General features: G+C 40.0%; 1 protein-coding gene across 2 annotated transcripts in view; it reads left to right on the forward strand.

The window, feature by feature from the left end:
* Positions 1-4,124: 4,124 nt before the first annotated feature.
* CASP9 (caspase 9) overlaps positions 4,125-18,423 on the forward strand; it is a 32,567-nt gene continuing 18,268 nt past the window's right edge. Inside the window, exons 1-4 of one of the 2 annotated variants that reach the window (XM_074218374.1) lie at positions 4,128-4,310; positions 8,430-8,643; positions 11,448-11,540; positions 17,435-17,481. In XM_074218374.1, coding sequence (XP_074074475.1) covers positions 4,179-4,310; positions 8,430-8,643; positions 11,448-11,540; positions 17,435-17,481 — 486 coding nt within the window. In that variant the 5' untranslated portion in view covers positions 4,128-4,178. Of the gene's footprint in view, positions 4,311-8,429; positions 8,644-11,447; positions 11,541-17,434; positions 17,482-18,423 lie in introns of both variants that reach the window. The other variant, XM_074218375.1, reaches the window with a different exon arrangement.

Raw genomic sequence — 18,423 nt, forward strand, 5'->3', positions numbered from 1 at the left:
CTCTGATTTTTTTCTATTAGTGTTACCCTAGAGCAGTCAACAAACATTAAGTACCAATTATATACTAGTCACATAATAGGGGATACACATAACTGGGAATACAAAGAAAGGACTCCCTTACCTATCCTCCTCCCCATAACAAAAACAATTACAACCTGCCTTCAAGGAATGCCCAGTCTATTGGAAAGAACAGATGGAAACAACCATATGCAAGTAAGATATATACAGGATAAGTTGGAGACAAATAATTGAGGAAAGGCACCAGTATTAAAGGGAGATCTTGTAGGTGAGATTTTATCTGGAACTTGAAGAAAGCCAGGCAGAGAGGAGAGGAGAAAACATTCTAGGCATAGGAATAGCAGTGAGAATGCTCAATCAGGAGGATCAATAAACAAGTTAGTCATTGGATTCAAGAATAGAGGTTAGAAGAGGAAAGTATAAGAAGGTGTAAGAAGGCTTGAAAGATAGGAAGGAACCAGGTTATGAAGGACTCTGAATGTCAAACAGATGATCTTATATTTGATTTTATATTTGCAGATGAGAGATGTACAGTGCACTGGCTACTTGAGTTCTCTGGTCAGCAGAGAACTGTTCTCAGCTTGCAGTGAATGAGATGGGAGGCAGAGATAGTAAAGCATTCCAAATTTTATTAGGGTCACACAGCAGCTTATATCTTAGTCTACTTCCGTATTCGTGGACAACTCATGCTACCAGCTTAAGCGTCAATCACATTAAAGATTATATACTGGTTAGATCATTGCACATTGGTTAAAGTTATACATTTTTTTTTTTTTTTAGATTTTTCAAGGCAATGGGGTTAAGTGGCTTGCCCAAGGCCACACGGCTAGGTAATTATCAAGTGTTTGAGGTTGGATTTGAACCCAGGTACTCCTGATTCATTGCTCTTGCTACAATGTTATTCTTGACCAATGTCAGGAGATACAAAGAAATTGGGTCATGCTGATCTCATGGAAAAGTAAAGGGGTTTGGGTCATGCTGGTCTCCTGAGAAAACGAACCAGTATGTTTGCCAAACGCCAAGAGGGTCGTTAAACCATTGCCTTTGTCATTTTACAACTGTGGTCTTTAAGGATCCCTAACAGAGAGAGAGTCACTGAAATGTATTGAATAGGGGAAGATGGAAATGGTGTTGATATGCTGAGACCTATTCTTTAGGAAAAATCAAATTTGACTGCTGAGTAGGGATTGGACTGGAGTGGGGAGACCTGAGACAGGGAGGCCAACCAACTGGCTTCTGTTGTAGTCCAGTAATGAGGTAAGGGTATCTGTTCCAGAAAGGTGGCAGTGTCAAAGGACAAAAGAGGGTATATAGGAGGGATGTTGGGAAGGTAGAATCATATGATTTAGCATCTTAGGTAAAGGAAAATGAGAGTGAGGAATCCAGGATGACATCTAGAGTGTAAGCCAGAATAGCCAGAAGGATGGATAGCAATAGTGAAGTCAGAGAGAAGGAAGGTTTTGCAGAGAAAGAAAATGAATTCAGTTTCAAACATATTTTAAGTTTAAGTTGATTATGGGACAGTTAGTTCTTGGAATTCTAAATCAATAGGCATTTGGAGAGGGAAGACTGCAGAATAAGTTTTTTTTAAGGTTTTTGCAAAGCAAATGGGGTTGAGTGCAGAATAAGTCAACAAATAAATCTAAAATTTCTCTGCATGGAGCTAATTGAATCCATGGAAGTTGATAAGATCACCAAGTGAAATAGTATTGAGGGAATATAGATTAGAGAGAGGAGAGGAGAGGAAAAGGAAGGAGAGAGAGGAGAGGAGAAGAGAGAGACCAGGACAGAAACTTGGAAGTCACCCAAGGTTATTTGGGAGTGCCCTGGGTGAAGACTGGCAAAGGAAGCTGAGGAACCTTTAGAGAGGTGGGAGGAGAACCCAGGAGAAAAGAGTATCTCAAAAAAGGTGATTGGCAATTTCAAAGGCCAAAGAGATGTCAAACATCTGACTGAGAAGAGGGCATTAAATTTAGCATTAAAGGATCACTGGAAATTGTGGAGAGAATAGTTTCAGTTGCATATATAATAGCCTTTATTTGACATTTAAAGCTCTTCATATCCTGGTTCCATCCAGCTTTTACTCCTTACATTCTATTCCCACAAGTCCTGCAGATCAGACCTCACACTGGGTACTTCATTTCCCATCTCCATGCTTTTGCACTGACTGTTCCCCACACCTGGAATGCCCTCATTTTGTCCTCTAATTAAGCACAATTTTCTTCAGCAGGCCTTTCCTGCTCCCTTGAGCTGCTAGAACCTTCTCCTCTAAGGCTAACAATTCATTTTGTACCGATCTTTTATGACCCTGTGGACTTACATGCTGTTTCTCCTATTAGAATGCAAACTTTTTGAGAACAGGGCTCTTTTTTTTTTGCTTTTCCTTTGTTTCTTCAGGGATCAGCATAGTATTTGGCACATAGCCATAAAGTAATAATTCTTGTTGATTGAAAGGAAAGGAGAGGAGGGTGGATATTGATGTGGGAAGGCTCTGAAAGTCTGATTATAGAGTTAATATATACCGCAGGATGTTTTGGGCATCCTAGAGACAAGATAGAAAGGAGAGAGGATGTGAAAAATAGCCAGAACAAACCAACTTGAGGACTCTTGGGCATTTTGGAAAAAAAAAGGGAAAATTGTAAACAGACCCAGGGACAGATTAGTGACTTTCCTATGGAGCAGTAAGCCTAAACTTCAGTTTCATAACAAATGAGAAAGGAACAATCCTAGTGACTAAGGGAAAACATCAGCGTGCTCAGATTAGGGTCAGAACCCTGGGGGTATAGAAAAGTCTATTTGGGAGGAGGAGAGAGAGAGAGAAGAAAAGAGAGAGGGAAAGAGAGAGGGAGAGAGAGAGGAGCTCTAGAGAGAGAGGAAAGAAAGAAGTAGGGGGAGGGATACACAGGGCTGAAGGAAAAGGAGAGGGAAGGGAAGGGGGAGAAGAGGGAGGGATAGAGAGAGAGAAGAGAAGGAAGGGGGGGGAAGGAAGGAAGGAGCCAGAGAAAGGGGGAAAGTTAAAAAATGAGGGAGGGACTATACAAGGGAGAGGGAAAAGCAAAGGGAGAGGGAGAGAGAGGAGGGAGGAAAGAGGAGAGAGAAATGGGGGGAGGGATAAACAGGGAAGAGGGAAAAGGAGAGGGGGGAAGGGGAGAGGGAGAAAAGGGAGGGGAAGAGAGAGGGAGGGGAAAGGAAGGGAAGGAGGGAGACAGAAAGAGGGGAAGTTTAAAATGGGGGGATTAAACAGAGAAGGAAGGGGAGAGAGAGAGGTGAGAGGGGGAAAAAGAGACAGATGAACAAAAGGAAAAGAAGAAGGAAAGGGAGGGGAGAGGGAAAGGGAGGCAGGGAGAGAGAAAGAGAGAGAGATAACGGGAGAGGGGAAAGAAAGAAAGGGAGAAGGAAAGGAGTGGAGAGAGAAAAAGAGACAGAGATAAACGAGAGAGGGAAAAGAAGGAAAGGGAGGTGGGGAGAGAGAAAGAGACAGACAGAGAGAGGTCAGTAAGAGACAGAGAGATAAATGAGAGAGGGAAAAGAACAAAAGGAAGAGGAGAGGGAAAGAGACAGAGACAGTCAGAGAGACAGAGAGAGAGAAGACTGGAGAGGGAACAGAGGGAAAGGGAGGTGGGGAGAGAGAGACAGACACAGAGAGAGAACGGGAGAGGGAACAGAAGGAAAAGGAGAGGAGAAGGAAAGGAGTGGAGAGAGAAAAAGAGACAGAGACAGAGAGATAAATGAGAGAGGGAAAGGGAGGGGAGAGGGAAAGGGAGGTGGGGAGAGAGAAAGACAGAGAGAGGACAGTCAGAGACAGAGAGATAAATGAGAGAGGGAAAAGAACAAAAGGAAGAGGAGAGGGAAAGAGACAGAGACAGAGAGATAACAGGAGAGGGAACAGAAGGAAAGGGAGGTGGGGAGAGAGAGAGAGAGGGAGAGAGGAAGGGAAAGTAAGAATGACTGAGGAGCTATAAACGGCGGGGGGGGAGGCAAGTAGGAATAACGGAGCAATGATGCTGGGAGAGGAGAGGAGAACGGAAGGGCCGACTGGCAGGGGGTGGGGCAGGGCCGCGGAGCCGCCCTCGGGCGGGGCCAGCCCCGGAAGCGGGAGGCTGGGTCCGGGGTCCTGGGCCCGGTCCTCCTCGGCGGTCCCGGCCCGGCCCGTGCGGGCCATGGAGGAGGCCCAGCGGCAGCTCCTGCAGCAGAGCCGCCTGCGCCTGGTGCAGGAGCTGCGGGTGGAGCCGCTCTGGGAGCCGCTGCTGGCCCGGGAGCTGTTCACGCGCGACATGATCGAGGACATCCAGGTGGGGAGCTGCGAGGCCTGCAAACCCCTAGATTTCTAGCCAGATTTCAGGATCAAAATGAACATTTCTTAGGGTAGAGTACCTGCAAGTAAGGGTGGACTGAAAGGGGAGAAGAACGGAGGGGAGGGGATGGAGTGGTGGCCAACTGGCTAGCCATGTGGCAGATCCTCCTACTCACTTAGATTGCTGTTTGTTTTTCATTTTCAAAAAGGACCTTGATTTCAGAGATGTGATGCTACGACGTGTGTGTCAATGGATTTAAAGTGGGGAGGGCTGTGCCTCCGCTTCTTGGCTATGTTATAATGGACATGCTTTTTAGGGTGTGTCTGGGACTAGGTGGTCACTGTGAGAATTTCTTTGAGCATTTATTTTGTGATTTGAACACACAGAATGTCAGAGGTGGGAGGGCCCTTAGAACACAGGATGTCAGAGATTGTAGGGTCCTTGGAACTCAGAATGTCAGAGCTGGGAGGGTCCTTAGAACACATAATGTCAGAGCTGAGAGGGCTCTTAGGGATCATCTAGTTTTGTAGTTCACAAACATTTTGGTCTTAGGACCCCTTTACACTCTTAAAAATAATTAAGATGGGGCAGCTAGATGGCACAGTGGTTAGAACACTGGCCTTGGAGTCAGGGGTACCTGAGTCCAAATCTGGTCTCAGGTACCTAATAATTACCTAGCTGTGTGGCCTTGGGCAAGCCACTTAACCCCATTGCCTTGCAAAAACTTAAAAAAAAAAAGAGAGCTTTTGTTTAGGTGAGTTTTATCTATTGATACTTAGTGTATTAGAAATTAAAAAATTTTGGCATAATTATGAAATTAGTTTTGATATTAAAGGTTTCCTGAAAGACTCTCTGAAAACTCTAGACTATAAGTAGCATTCATCTGGTCTAATATCCTCAGTTTACATAGGAGGAAACTAAGGTTAGAGAGAGAAAATGATTTTTCAGAGGGAGCACTGACTCCCCAGTCTATTGAGTCACTTGCTCAGCACTATCCAACCCAGATGCCCCAGGGCCTAACCTCACATTTATTCTTGCTCCTTTCTCATCTCATTTTACTTCCTCTTTCCTCTTGTACTAGGACTGAGACTTCCTGTGTCCCAGACGACCTTTGGTGTGTTATGTTAAAGCACTCTCCATAAAGCTGTAAGGAGTAGTATCAATGGTGATACTCCTGTTCTACAGATGAGGAAAAGGACTTAGAGAGATGAAGAAAGACCTTCAGATCCTAAGATAAAAAACTGAACTCAGAGACCAGTCCCTTCATTTTACAGGCAAGGAAACTAAGGCCCATAGAAATGAAGTGAAATTAAGTCCAGAGGATTAGGATACTAAAACTGGGACTCTTCATGGCAACTCAAGGTTCATTGCTCTTTTCATTAGACCATCCTGCCTTTCTTATCATCTGCCTTAAGATTTATGATCTTAAAAGAAAAACTTTCCATAAATCAACCAAATGCAGCCTGTAGCATTCAAAAACACATTTCCCCCCTCCAAAAAAATGTTGCTCTGATACTAACCGGTAAATAAATTCTTCATATATATATATATGTATATATATATATTTAATCATGTATTTTTTTTATCACCTATTACTTTCCCCATGTTCTTAGGGTGCTTTTGTATTTGTCATGAAGAGACACAATATAGTGGAAGATCACAAGATCTTGAAATCATCCAGTATACTTTATTTTATAGAGGGGAAAATTAAGACTCAGAAAGGGGGAAGGAACACAGCTGGGAGTCAAACTCCAAATTCAAGAGGGCTCTTTCTATTATATCAAACTGAGTTTGGAATCAGGAGATACCTGGGTTCATTTCTGCTTCTGACACTGGCCATGTTTCTCTCTCTGATGTTGAACTGGTTCAATTGCTGTTCCCCAGGCTCATATCCTGGATTCCTCATTCTTTCTCACCTCCTCATCTTTAATTTGTTGCCAAGAGGTATACCCCATGTGCTCAAGTCCTCTGAAGACAAAATCTTCCAGGGTTTTTTCTTTTCTCCTTTTGTGTCTATTTTGTAAATTATTCTCCTGATTTTGCTTTACTTTGCTCATCCAAATCTTCCTGAGACTATTATATGGAATAAATCATCTTCTATTACATTTATAAATTACATTAATAATTTCTTAAGCTAGTCCCCAATGGATAGGGACTCAATTTTCCTTCTTTGACATTCTTTTTTTTTTTTTTTTTTTAAGGTTTTTTGCAAGGCAAATGGGGTTAAGTGGCTTGCCCAAAGCCACACAGCTAGGTAATTATTAAGTGTCTGAGGTCACATTTGAACTCAGGTACTCCTGACTCCAGGGGTGCGCCACCTAGCTGTCCCCCTTCTTTGACATTCTAAAGGTTCTGATAGAAATCATTTTTTTTTTTTTTTTTGGTATATGTTATTTTTCCTTCTGTTTTGACTTCCTTGGGAAATAGGCTGGGTCAAAGAGTGCATATAATTAGTGACCTTTTTTGAATAACTCTAAACTATTTCCCAGAATGACTGAATCAATTTATAATTCCTCTGACCAGTTGTTCCACAACCGCTCCAACATTTTTATCACAAAATAAAAAATATCTTATCTTTGCCAAAGATGAGGTAAAGTCTCAGAGTTAATTTGCATTTCCCTTAGTATTAGTAAATTTGCACTTCTCTTAGTATTAGTAAATTTGAATTTTTTTTTTTTAACAAGGTGTTGAAAGTTCGCAATAAATTAGTGAGGTGAATAGAGAACTTGGCCTGGAGAAAGGAAGACTTGAGTTCAAATTTGACTTCAGATATGTATTACCTGTGTGACCCCGGGCAGGTATTTTAACCTCTAGCTGCTTCAATTTTCTCAACCATAAAATGGATGTAAATAATAGCACCTAGCTGCTAGGATTATTGTGAGGATCAAATAAGATAATTATAAAGTGCTTATCAGGGTGCTTAATAATATTTGCTCCTTCCCTCTTCTTTTGAAAACTACTCATTTTCTTTTGGCTTCTTACGAATGATAGTTTAAAAAAATTTAGTGCAGTTCTGTTGGTAGAGTTCTGAACCTGTCCTACCGTTCTGGAGAACAATCTTGGACTATGCCCAAAGGGCTATAAAACTGTGCATACTCTTTTACCTAGCAACACCCCTGGGTCTATATCCTAAAGAGATTAAAAAACAAGAAGATGAGAAAAGAGCCTATTTATAAAAAAAAATATTTCTAGCAGCTCTTTTTGTGGTGGTTAAGAATTGAAAATTGACAGAATATCCATCCATTGATAAATAGCTAAACAAGTTATGATATATATGATTGTAATTGAACGTCGTTGTGCTACAAGAAATGATGAACATGATGATTTTAGAAAAACCTGGAAAGACTTATAAGAACTGATATATAATTGAGTAGAACTAGGAGAACAGTGTACACATTAACAGTAACATTGTGCAATGAACAACTGTGAATAAGACAATCCCAAGGATTCATGATGAAAAATGCCACCCACTCTAGAGAAAAACTATGTTGTATGTATACTTTCCTTTTTTTTATTTTGTTTGAGTCTTATTGTACAAAATGGCTAATATGGCAATTTAAAAAAAAATTAATTAATTAATTGATTTTTTTCACATTACTACAAGAGTCTTGTAAAAGTAAACATAATCCCTTCTCTGCTCATAAAGATAGAGAAACCTCAAGAAAAATAAAATGAAAGAAAAAAAAGTATGCTTCAATCTATATTCGGATACCTACAACTTTGTCTTTAAGATGGATTCTTTATCATAAGTCTCTCAGAGAAGTTGCTTCAATATTTTTCCCCCCACAATTGCTATTGTTAGCTGTATTTCCCTCTATCCTATTCCTCCCCACCCTCATTTTTCCCCTATTTTCTTTCTCTCTTTTCATCCTGTCCCTCCTCAAAAGTGTTAATATGGAATGTTTTACATGTTTAACCAATATCCAATTTCTTACCATCTCAGAGAGGGGAGAGGGGATGGAAGAATTTGGAATTCAAAACTTAAAAATAGTTTAAAAATTGTTTTTACAAGTAGTTGGAAAAAATAAAATATGAATTTTTTTTGAGGGGGGAAAAAGGTAGAACTCACCTGGTAATTGAATAATATATCTCCTTTCTTGGCACTTTTCCAAACAGAGGGCTGGCACTCGGAGAGACCAGGCCAGGAAGCTGATCACAGATCTTCAGACACGAGGGAGGTGTGCCCTTCCCATATTTATCTCTTGCCTGGAAGACACTGGCCAATGTTCTCTAGCAAATCTTCTCCGTGAAAATAACACCACCCAGCAACTGGACCCTGTTGACATCAAACCAATTGAAATGCTAAGAACTGGGGAACCAAGCAATACTTGTAAGTCCTGAAAGATGGCTGATGTAGCCACTGAATATCTAATATTGTTTGTCCTTCATTCTGGAAAAAGACTATGACATCAGGAAGGTGATGCCATGACAAGCACATGAATTGAATTTCAGTGAGGGGGTGTTGAGCTAAGTCACCAGCTTTACTTTCTCCCCCATAGCCATCTGGATCCAGTGGCCAGATAGGATCAGGATGACTGGAAATGACCCTGGATGCATGGCAATCAGAATTAAGTGCTTTGTCCAGGATCACACAGCCAATAAGTGATTAGTAAGTAGGGCAGTGGATAGAGCCCCTGGAATCAGGGGGACTTGAGTTCTAATCAGCCTCAGACACTTGACTGAATGTCAGGAAGGACTGGTTAGGATCTTGGATTCCCTTAGATCCAGAGGTAGCTAGGTGACACTATAGAACACAGAACTGGACCTGGAATCAGGAAGCCCTGTATTCAAGTTGCTGTTTGATCCTGGACAAGTCACTTTAACTCTGTTAGCCTCAATTTCCTTATCTGTAAAACTGAGATAAAAAAAGGGTTGTTATGAAGATCCAATGAGATTGTAATCGTAAAACACTGAACATAATGCTCAGATAACAGTAAATACTATCTTAAGTGCTATTCTCCTTCATAGTAGGAAGGGACCTCATAGACTACCATACCCCAATCTTTAAAAATCCTAAGTGGTTAAAAAAATGAATCTCAAGTGGTTATACAGCCTTTGCTCAAAGATCTAAAGTTAGAACTTTCTATCTCTTAATGCAATCCATTCTACTTTAGGACAGCTCTCATTAGTTCTAGATTAGAGCAAGTCATCCCTTATCTATATGGCATCCCTTGAAGACAGCTGTCCTCTCTCTTTTAAGACTTATTTTCTCCAGTCTGAACATCCCTCATTCTTACACTTGGCCATCCAGTACCCTCAGCATTCTTAATGAATTCTTAGGCCTGGGTCTTAGCCCACTTATTATATGTTTGTGGCTGGTGTCCTTGAATTTGTAGTGGAATTATTTTTAGGGAGTCAAGAGGGTCGACACTTGCCCATTTGGGATCAGGAGGGTAACACTGAAGGAGTCATATAGAAGTGAAGCAAGTAGCTGTCTGTTCTGCCACTGACACTCTACCTTAATCATGACTCCTCATAAGCCTCCTTATGTTTGAATTCTTAGGGTACAATCAAAAGCTAAACATTATTCAGAGTAAAATTGTGTGAAACAAAGAAAAGAAAGATGTTTCTTTTGTAAAACAAAGGTGATTCTACATAAAGACTAGCATATTCATTGGAGAAAAATGTATATTCTTAGCTATAAAAGATAGAAAAGTGATTTATCTATCACTAGTCATTTTTTTTTTTAGGTTTTTGCAAGGCAAAATGGGGTTAAGTGGCTTGCCCATGGCCACACAGCTAGGTAATTATTAAGTGTCTGAGGCTGGATTTGAACTCAGGTCCCCCCGACTCCAGGGCCGGTGCTCTCTTCACTGTGCCACCTAGCTGTCCTGCTAGTCTCTCTTAAAACAAAGAAATCTGCCCTGTCAGAATTAGAATCCAGGCAGGAATTTAAATTGGTGGTTTTCTTTCCTTTTCTCCCATATTTTACTTCCCTTTTTGTGTAAGCCTACTACTACTACTACTACTACTACTACTACTACTACTACTACTACTACTACTACTATCACCACTACTGTTTGGTTCTTGTCCTTTGTTATTGAAGTAGACCAAAATGACATCACTATGTTTGAGACAAATTACAGTGTGTTCAACTGTGGCTGATCAGACCAATATGAGCTTGGAATGCTCTACCACAGGTCAGGTACAAATAATCCATGTGAACACCTGGGGTACTTATTCTAAACTTACATATCTCACATTTTCCTTGAGCTGCTTCAATTCTGCCTTCCTCACAGAGCAAAGCACCCTTTTTGATGAGAGCATACCATGCTGATAGTCCTTTGCCAATGTCTCCCATGCTGCACAATAAATATTACTACTTACTACTAACTCCACCACCATAACCATCTTTACCACCGCTACCAAAACCACTACCACCACCACTACCAAAACCACCACCACCACCACCACCACCACTACTACTATACTACTACTACTGCTCCTACTTACTACCACCACCACTATCACTACTTCCTACTATTACTACTATAAGACTTGATTTGAACAGCTGACAGGTTTTCATGGCAGGACAAGATTTAGAGTTGGGAAGGAACTTAGAGATCCTTTGATCTATTCCTTTCATCTTATATCCTTAGGCTCTCTGCCTCATTTTCTATCTTTCCCCTTCTTATTTTCTATCATCCATTTTATTCATTTATTTAGTTAGTTTTGCTAGTTCCTAATGGATGATCTAGCAAATCTGGAGATCTGGGTAGACTCCTCTCATCTGACCATCACTAGATTGGTATCCTTAGATAAGTTGCTTTGCCTCTCATCTGACCATCACTAGCTTGAGGTCCTTGGATAAATCACTTTACCTCACTTGCCTCAGGTTTATCATTTATAAATTGAGGTGGTTGATGACCCTTGAAGTCTTTTTGGCCTTGTTTTGTGATCCTTTATCCTTTGAAGTACCAGAGTAGTTGTCTTAGTCCAATGGTACTTTGGGGGTGAGTGGGTAGGTAATAGGTTTATGTTTATTTTTAAATTAAATTTCCCTTTTTTTAAAAATGAAATTTAAAAAAAGGACATTTCAATATGTAAAGAATAGGGAAAACTAGTTCATCTATGAAATCTTGAATCTCAAAAATGGACCTTTCTTCAGATATGAATGAACTGCTTCTTTTACAGTAAGAAAAGTTCCCATAAGACCACTAGACCCAGGCTCTCTCATCAACAAGAAAGAAGACCGAGGGGCAGCACCATTATTGGATATAGCAAAGGGTATGTCTTAGTTCGTACCTGTACTCAGTCTAACTTCCTTGTGTCATTAAAATTTGTGGGTTTTTAAATTTTATTTTAAGCACTAAAAGTTTGTTATTCTGGATGAAAATCTTTTTTCAAGTGTTTTACATAGTTCTTGGCCTCCTTCTCTGCCTTCTTCTAAAGTTGGCTTTTGTTGTTGCATCAGTTTCTGGACTTATTCATGCTACCCTTCCTCACTGAGCCTTCCTTGTCATCAAGGAAAAATACCACAATTAACAACCTTCTTCACTTACCTGCCATTTCCCAAAGGAAACTGGGTATTAGCCTCTTATCCAGGTTTAGTCATAGCTCTGTGGAAGAAAAACTCTATACCCCTCATTTTTGTCAAAGTCAGTCAGAAATGATTTATTAATGAATCAGCATTCTTGCTTGGAGAGTGATGTCCAGAGGCAGTAAAGGCTCTTCCTAACTGGAATTCTTCATTACTGAAGCAATTTCCCTTTATATTTTGTAATAATCCTAAAGCAGAAGACAACATTCTGTGGTAGATTAAAACACAGATATATAATTTAAACTCAACTTTTTAAGATAAATTTAAACAGAACAACAATAATATTAATGTTGGCACACCCTTGGAGAAATATCTTCCTGACACTCTTTTTAATCTGGTCAAAGATGAACAAAGAGATTCTTCTCTTTAATTGGAATAAACCAGAGGTTATCATGCTGTTTGTTCTCAGGACCCCTTAACATTCTTAAAAATTATTGAAGACTATCACCCAAAGAGTTTGTGTTGAGATGGGTTTGAACTATTAATATTTATCATATTAGAAATTAAAGCTTAAATATTTGCTTATTAATTCAGTTAAAATATATGTACTCATATGGTATTTTTGTTTTTTTTAAGTTTCTGCTAGGCAATGGGGTTAAGTGGCTTGCCCAAGGCCACACAGCTAGGTAATTATTAAGTGTCTGAGGCCAGATTTGAACTCAGGTACTCCTGACTCCAGGGCCGGTGGCTCTATCCACTGCACCACCTAGCCACCCCCATATATACTCATATGTTAACATAAATACATTTTGATGAAAAATAATTTTTTTAATTGGTGAAATGAGTATTTTGTTTTTCATAGTTTTGCAGACCTCTTTAATGTCTGACTTAATAGAAGACAACTGGATTCTCAGATTTGCTCTACATTCAGGCTCTTGTGATATGTTATTTTCATTGAAATATTTCAGGAAAATGTGGCCTCATATAGATACATAGTTAGAAAAGGGAAGATAATTTTTTAGAGGCAAATAACATGTTAGTATCATTATGAAAATAATTTTGACCTTGAAGATCTCCTGAAAGGGTATTGGGAACTTCCACAGATTGATGGATCACTCTTTGAGAACCTAGATTAAACAAAGACACTTCCACTCTTATTTTGAGTACTATAAATAAACCTGAATCTCTTAGTTTTAGAATTCAGTTCCTTTCCTGTAACAGAATAAATCATTTTTTTCTTATTCCCCCCATTTCTTCATTTATTTTTCCAACTACATGTAACAGTTTTCAACAATTATTTTTTATTTGACATTTTTCTTTCTTCCTTCCCTCTCCCCTCCCTCTGACAGAAGGTAATGTAATATAGGCTCTTGTTTTGCAAGAAAAATCATATCCAAAAGGAAGAAGAAAAGAATTAGAGAGAAAAAGGACATAATTCATAAAACTTTTTAAAAATAATTGGAGTAAACCTTGGTCTGTAGTTAAACACCATAGTTTCTTCTCTGGATGTGGGATGATATTTTCCATCAGAAGTTTTTTAGTACTGTCTTTGATTATTGTACTGAAGAAATGATCAAGTCCATCATAGTTGATCATCAACCCCATTTTGCTGTTAATATTCTGGTTCTGCTTATCTCACTCAGCATCAGTTCTTGCAAGTCTTTCCAGGATCTTCTGAAGTCCCTTCACATAAGATTTGTTATAGATCAATAGTGTTTCATCACATGCATATACCACAGTTATTCAGTCATTCCCCAATTAATGGACATACCCTCAATTTCCAGTTCTTTGCCACTACAAAAAGAACTGCTATATATATATATGTATTTTTTTTTGTACATGTGGATTTTTTACCCTTTTTCATGATCTCTTTGGGATACAGATCTAGTAGTGGTAATGTTGGATCAAAGATTATGCAGTTTTATTGCCCTTTGAGCAGAAAAATAAATCATTTTAAGGAAGACTGATTAGATCTTTGAATGAGAGAGACCATGACCTTCTGGGACTCTGGCCTAATATTCTTTCTTAATATTTCAGAACACAGCTGAGGTCTTAGCTTGTAAGCTTTTTTGGAATAAGACTGTTTCATTCTTTGCATTTGTGCCCCCAGGGCCTGGCACTGTGCCTAGCTTAGTCAATTCTTTTGATCATAGATTTCTTTACCTCCTACCAGGAGAAAACTCGACTCTTTTCTGTTCTGGTATGTCAGGATCATTTTGTTGCTAGAACCACTCAAGACCCTTTCTTTCTTTCTCTCTTTTTCTTTCCATCCCTCCCCTCCCCTTCCCTTCCCTTCCCTTCCCTTCCCTCCCCTTCCCTTCCCTTCCCTCCCCTCCCCTTCCCTTCCCTTCCCTCCCCTTCCCTTCCCTTCCCTCCCCTCCCCTTCCCTCCCCTCCCCTCCCCTCCCCTCCCCTCCCCTTCCTTGGCAATTGGAGTTAAATGATTTACCCAGGGTCATACAGCTAATAAGTGTCTGAAGCTGAATTTGAACTCAGATCCTCCTGACTACTGGTGCTCTATCCTCAGTTGCCCCTTAAGAATTTTTTCTTGGTCACTTTAATTTCTTCCCCTGAGAAGTGCTTGTTCATATCCTTTGACTATTAACATTTGAGGAATGAAGGATGGCTAGGTGACACAGTGGATAGAGCACCTGCCCTGGAATCAGAAGGACCTGACTTCAAATCTGATCTCAGACACTTAACAATTACCTAGCTGTGTGACCTTGGGCAAGTCATTTAACCCCACTGCCATGCAAACCCCTCCCCCCCGCCAAAAAAAATACTAGAGGAATGAAAAACATTCTTTTCCATGAGTCTCAGGAACTCCTTGAGTCTCATGAGAACTCATGAACTTTTCTGAGCCCTCCATCTCTTTGTTTCTCAAATGTTATCATTTCTTGGGGTTCCTCACCAGTGAGTCTTTCCATGAGTTGTCTGGGCCCAGGGGCTTTTTTTTTTTAGTTTTATTTTTTTGCAAGGCAATGGGGTTAAGTGGCTTGCCCAAGGCCACACAGCTAGGTAATTATTAAGTGTCTGAGGCTGGATTTGAACTCAGATCCTCCTGATTCCAGGGCCGGTGCTCTCTTCACTGTGCCACCTAGCCACCCCCCCAGGGGCTTTTGAAAGCAATTTTCATTTTTCATCATCATCAAAATTCAGAATTTCCTTTGTATTCTTTTCAGTCATTTCTAGGCTTTTCTTTTTGCTTTTTTATTTTCACAGCCCAAAGCTCTCACAGCAACTTTGAATTCTTCACTTCTGTTTTCTCAGTTCCATCTGTCATGTAGAAAACAGATGCCCCTCTCATTTCTTCTTTCTTGTCTCCAGTAAGTCCAGGTTTGGATGGCTATTCCTTCTGTGGATGGTGGGCTCTGAGGTTGTCTTCTTGGTGCTTTTTGGACCCTTACAGCATTCTTCAAGGCCCAGCAGATGTGATATATTCTACAGGAAGCCTCTACAGAATGCCCTTCCTGATCCACAGTCTTATCTCTGTTCTTAGCATTCCAAGCCCATTCTTCTGAAAATTCTTGTGTAGAAGCTCTTCACCAATTGGCCTTTCCTACCTTTCTAGGCTTCTTAATTACTTTATTACCCTCCACTTGCTTAATGATCCAAAAACACAAACCTTCCTGTTTTCTGCATCATCTCTTAACTCCAGGCCTTTTTCATTTTTCTAGTGGTCCCCCATGACTAGGACATTCTCTTCTCCTTTCTTTGCCTCCTGGCTTCTTCCAAGAGTCAGCTCAAATGCCTCAGATATTCTATAAGAGACCTTTCTGGTCCCTTCTCCCCCACTCCACCCTTCCCCTTTCCAGTGAAGGATAAACAATATCATCATCATAAACATCATCATCATCATCATCATCATCATCATTATCATTTATCTCCCATTTATACTGTATTTATTTTGTACATATATGGCTGTTTACATGTTATTCCCCTCCTTCCAATAGAACATAAGCTCCTTGAGGGCAGGGACCAGAATTTTTGCCTTTCTTTGTATCCTTAGTGCTTAGCACATTTTCTGTGCCATAGAATGTGTTGCATGAATTCTTGTTGTTTGACAAACATTCATGGCAATAATGCATGAAGATAACCCAGGAAAAGGTAAACTGGGTGCTGATAAAGTGAGTTCTGGTCAATCAGAAGCTCAGGATCCAGTGGGGGGAAGGTGGAGTTCTGCCAGAGTTAGAGTTGACTTGGGTAGAGATTGGCAGTTACCTTCGAGATCTCCTGGTATTTCTTACTTAAAAAAAAAAAAAGGAAGCAAAATCATATATTAGCATTTTTGAATGATACTACATTCCACTTCTGGAGTTCACCATTTTCTTTTTTTTCTTTATAAACTGTTTATAACATTATATTATATATATATGTATTTAACATTATATTACTTAAAACAGTTTTGATGATCTCATTAAGTTTCTGTTTTATTTCTAAGTATAACCCTCCTCACTCCCCTACTTGTAATACATGTTTACCATTTCTTAAAAGAAAAGAAGTGAATGAGGGGCACCTAGTTAGCTAGTGATGGTCACCTGGGGATTCAATGGAATTCTCTGTCTTTCCTTGCTGCCCTCATTTACATCATTTTTACTATTTTATTTATTGTTCATTTGGCCATGATTTCTTTACTTTTTTATCTGTTCATACAAATCTTCCTGTGTTTCTCTACATTCTTCATCTGCACTGTTTCATATTGCTGTGGTTTAGTCATTTTTGGTTGTGTCCAACTCTTCATGACCCCATTTGGGATTTTCTTGGCAAAGATTCTATAGTGGTTTGCCATTTCCTGCTCTAGATCATTCTTACAGTGAATATTCCTAGTTTGTTCATGAGTTTGTTCAGTGACCACATCTTTGGTTTTATACTCCCTTTGGGATGATATATTTTAAGAGGGGTACAGATATACTGGAGAGTATCCAATGGAGGGCAGCCAAGGTGATGGGGAAGTGGTGATAGATATTATAACTGTGTTAAAGAATTTGAAGGACTGAGGGCTGTCTCAAGTTATCCTGATTCATATCTGGCCTCTAGACCCAGATGACTCTAGAGGAGAAAGTGAAGCTGGTGACTCTCCACAGCTTCCCGACTCCCCCACTCAAATCCAGTTTACATGCTTGTCATGGCATCACTTCTGTGATGTCATGGTCTTCTTTGAGGTCAAGGGACAAGCAACAACATCAACAACATTTGAAGAACTATGCAGCTGGAGACAGATAGAGATGCTATATTTGATCTTTGAGGATAGACTTGAGAGCAATAATAAGATGTCAGAGAAGTAAATACAGGCATCTATTAAGCTTCTACCAGGACCCCCATTGTGCTAAGCCCTGGGAGTACAAAGAGAGACAAAATCATGGTGATGAGCTCACAACTTAATGGGAGGCAACATGTAAACAACTATGTACAAAGAAGCTATAAACAGGAGAAACTTGGATGGTGGATACTTTTCAAGATACAGGTAGGAAAGGTTAATCAGTAATGATCTTTCCTGCTTGAAGATTTTGTGGTTCTGACTTTAATGAATTGGTTTTTCGCTTCTTGCTCTTACAAACAGTCCTGCTGTGAATGTGTTGGTGCACATGGGACTTTTCTTTCTATTCATGCCTTCTTTGTTCACATATCCTGTTTTCACACAGATATTATGGTGCCAGAACCAAACCAACGTGGGAGAGATACTGCTATGGTAAGTCTCCATTAAGTCTTAGTCCATTCCCCCTTTGTGTTCTTCATCAACAGTATACCAGTCCCTGCCCCATTCACTGCCCACCTAGCTCACATCCAGCCTCAGTCACTTGACACTTACTAGCTTTGTGACCTTGGACAAGTCACTTAACCCCGATAGTCTCATATCCAGAGCTATCTCCAGTCATCCTGATTTATATCTGGCCACTGGATCTAGATCCAGATGGCTCCTGAGGAGAAAGTGAGGCTGGTAACTTAGCATGGCCTCTCTCACTCAAATCCAATTCATGTGCTTGTCATGGTATCACCTCCCTGATGTCTTGGTTTTCTTCCAGGACAAAGGATAAATATCAACATCATCATCATCATCATCATCACCACCAGTCCCTGCCCTCGTATATTTTCCCCTAGTGTTTTTTTTTTCAGGTTTTTGTAAGGCAAATGGGGTTAAGTGGCTTAAGTGGGGTTAAGGCCACACAGTTAGGTAATTATTAAGTGTCTGAGACCGGATTTCGAACCCAGGTACTCCTGATTTCAGGGCTGGTGTTTTGTCCACTGTGCCACCTGGCTGCCCCTTCCCCTAGTGTTAATGAAAAGGCAGCCAACTTTCTCTAAGACTATATTATTATTATCATCATCATCATCACTAGTATCATATAAAATTGTATTGATATTTTTCATTTTTCTCTCCATTTTCTCAAATATCTTCTCTTGTCCCACCCCCTTGAGAGGCATCTTTTATAACAAAAAATAAAATTAAAAAATTAAACAGAAAGGAAAACTAAAAAAATAAAACAGAAAGGAAAAAAATTAGTTCAACAAAATTGACCAGTGTTCCACACGCATGGTCCCCCACATGAACTAAGAAAGGATTGAGGTACATTTTCTCCTTTCCTATTGGGGTCTAAACTAGCATTCAATTAGCATTCAGTTTTTTAAATTT

This window comes from Macrotis lagotis, chromosome 1 (assembly GCF_037893015.1).
Source record: "Macrotis lagotis isolate mMagLag1 chromosome 1, bilby.v1.9.chrom.fasta, whole genome shotgun sequence".
NCBI classification, from domain to species: Eukaryota; Metazoa; Chordata; class Mammalia; order Peramelemorphia; family Peramelidae; genus Macrotis; species Macrotis lagotis.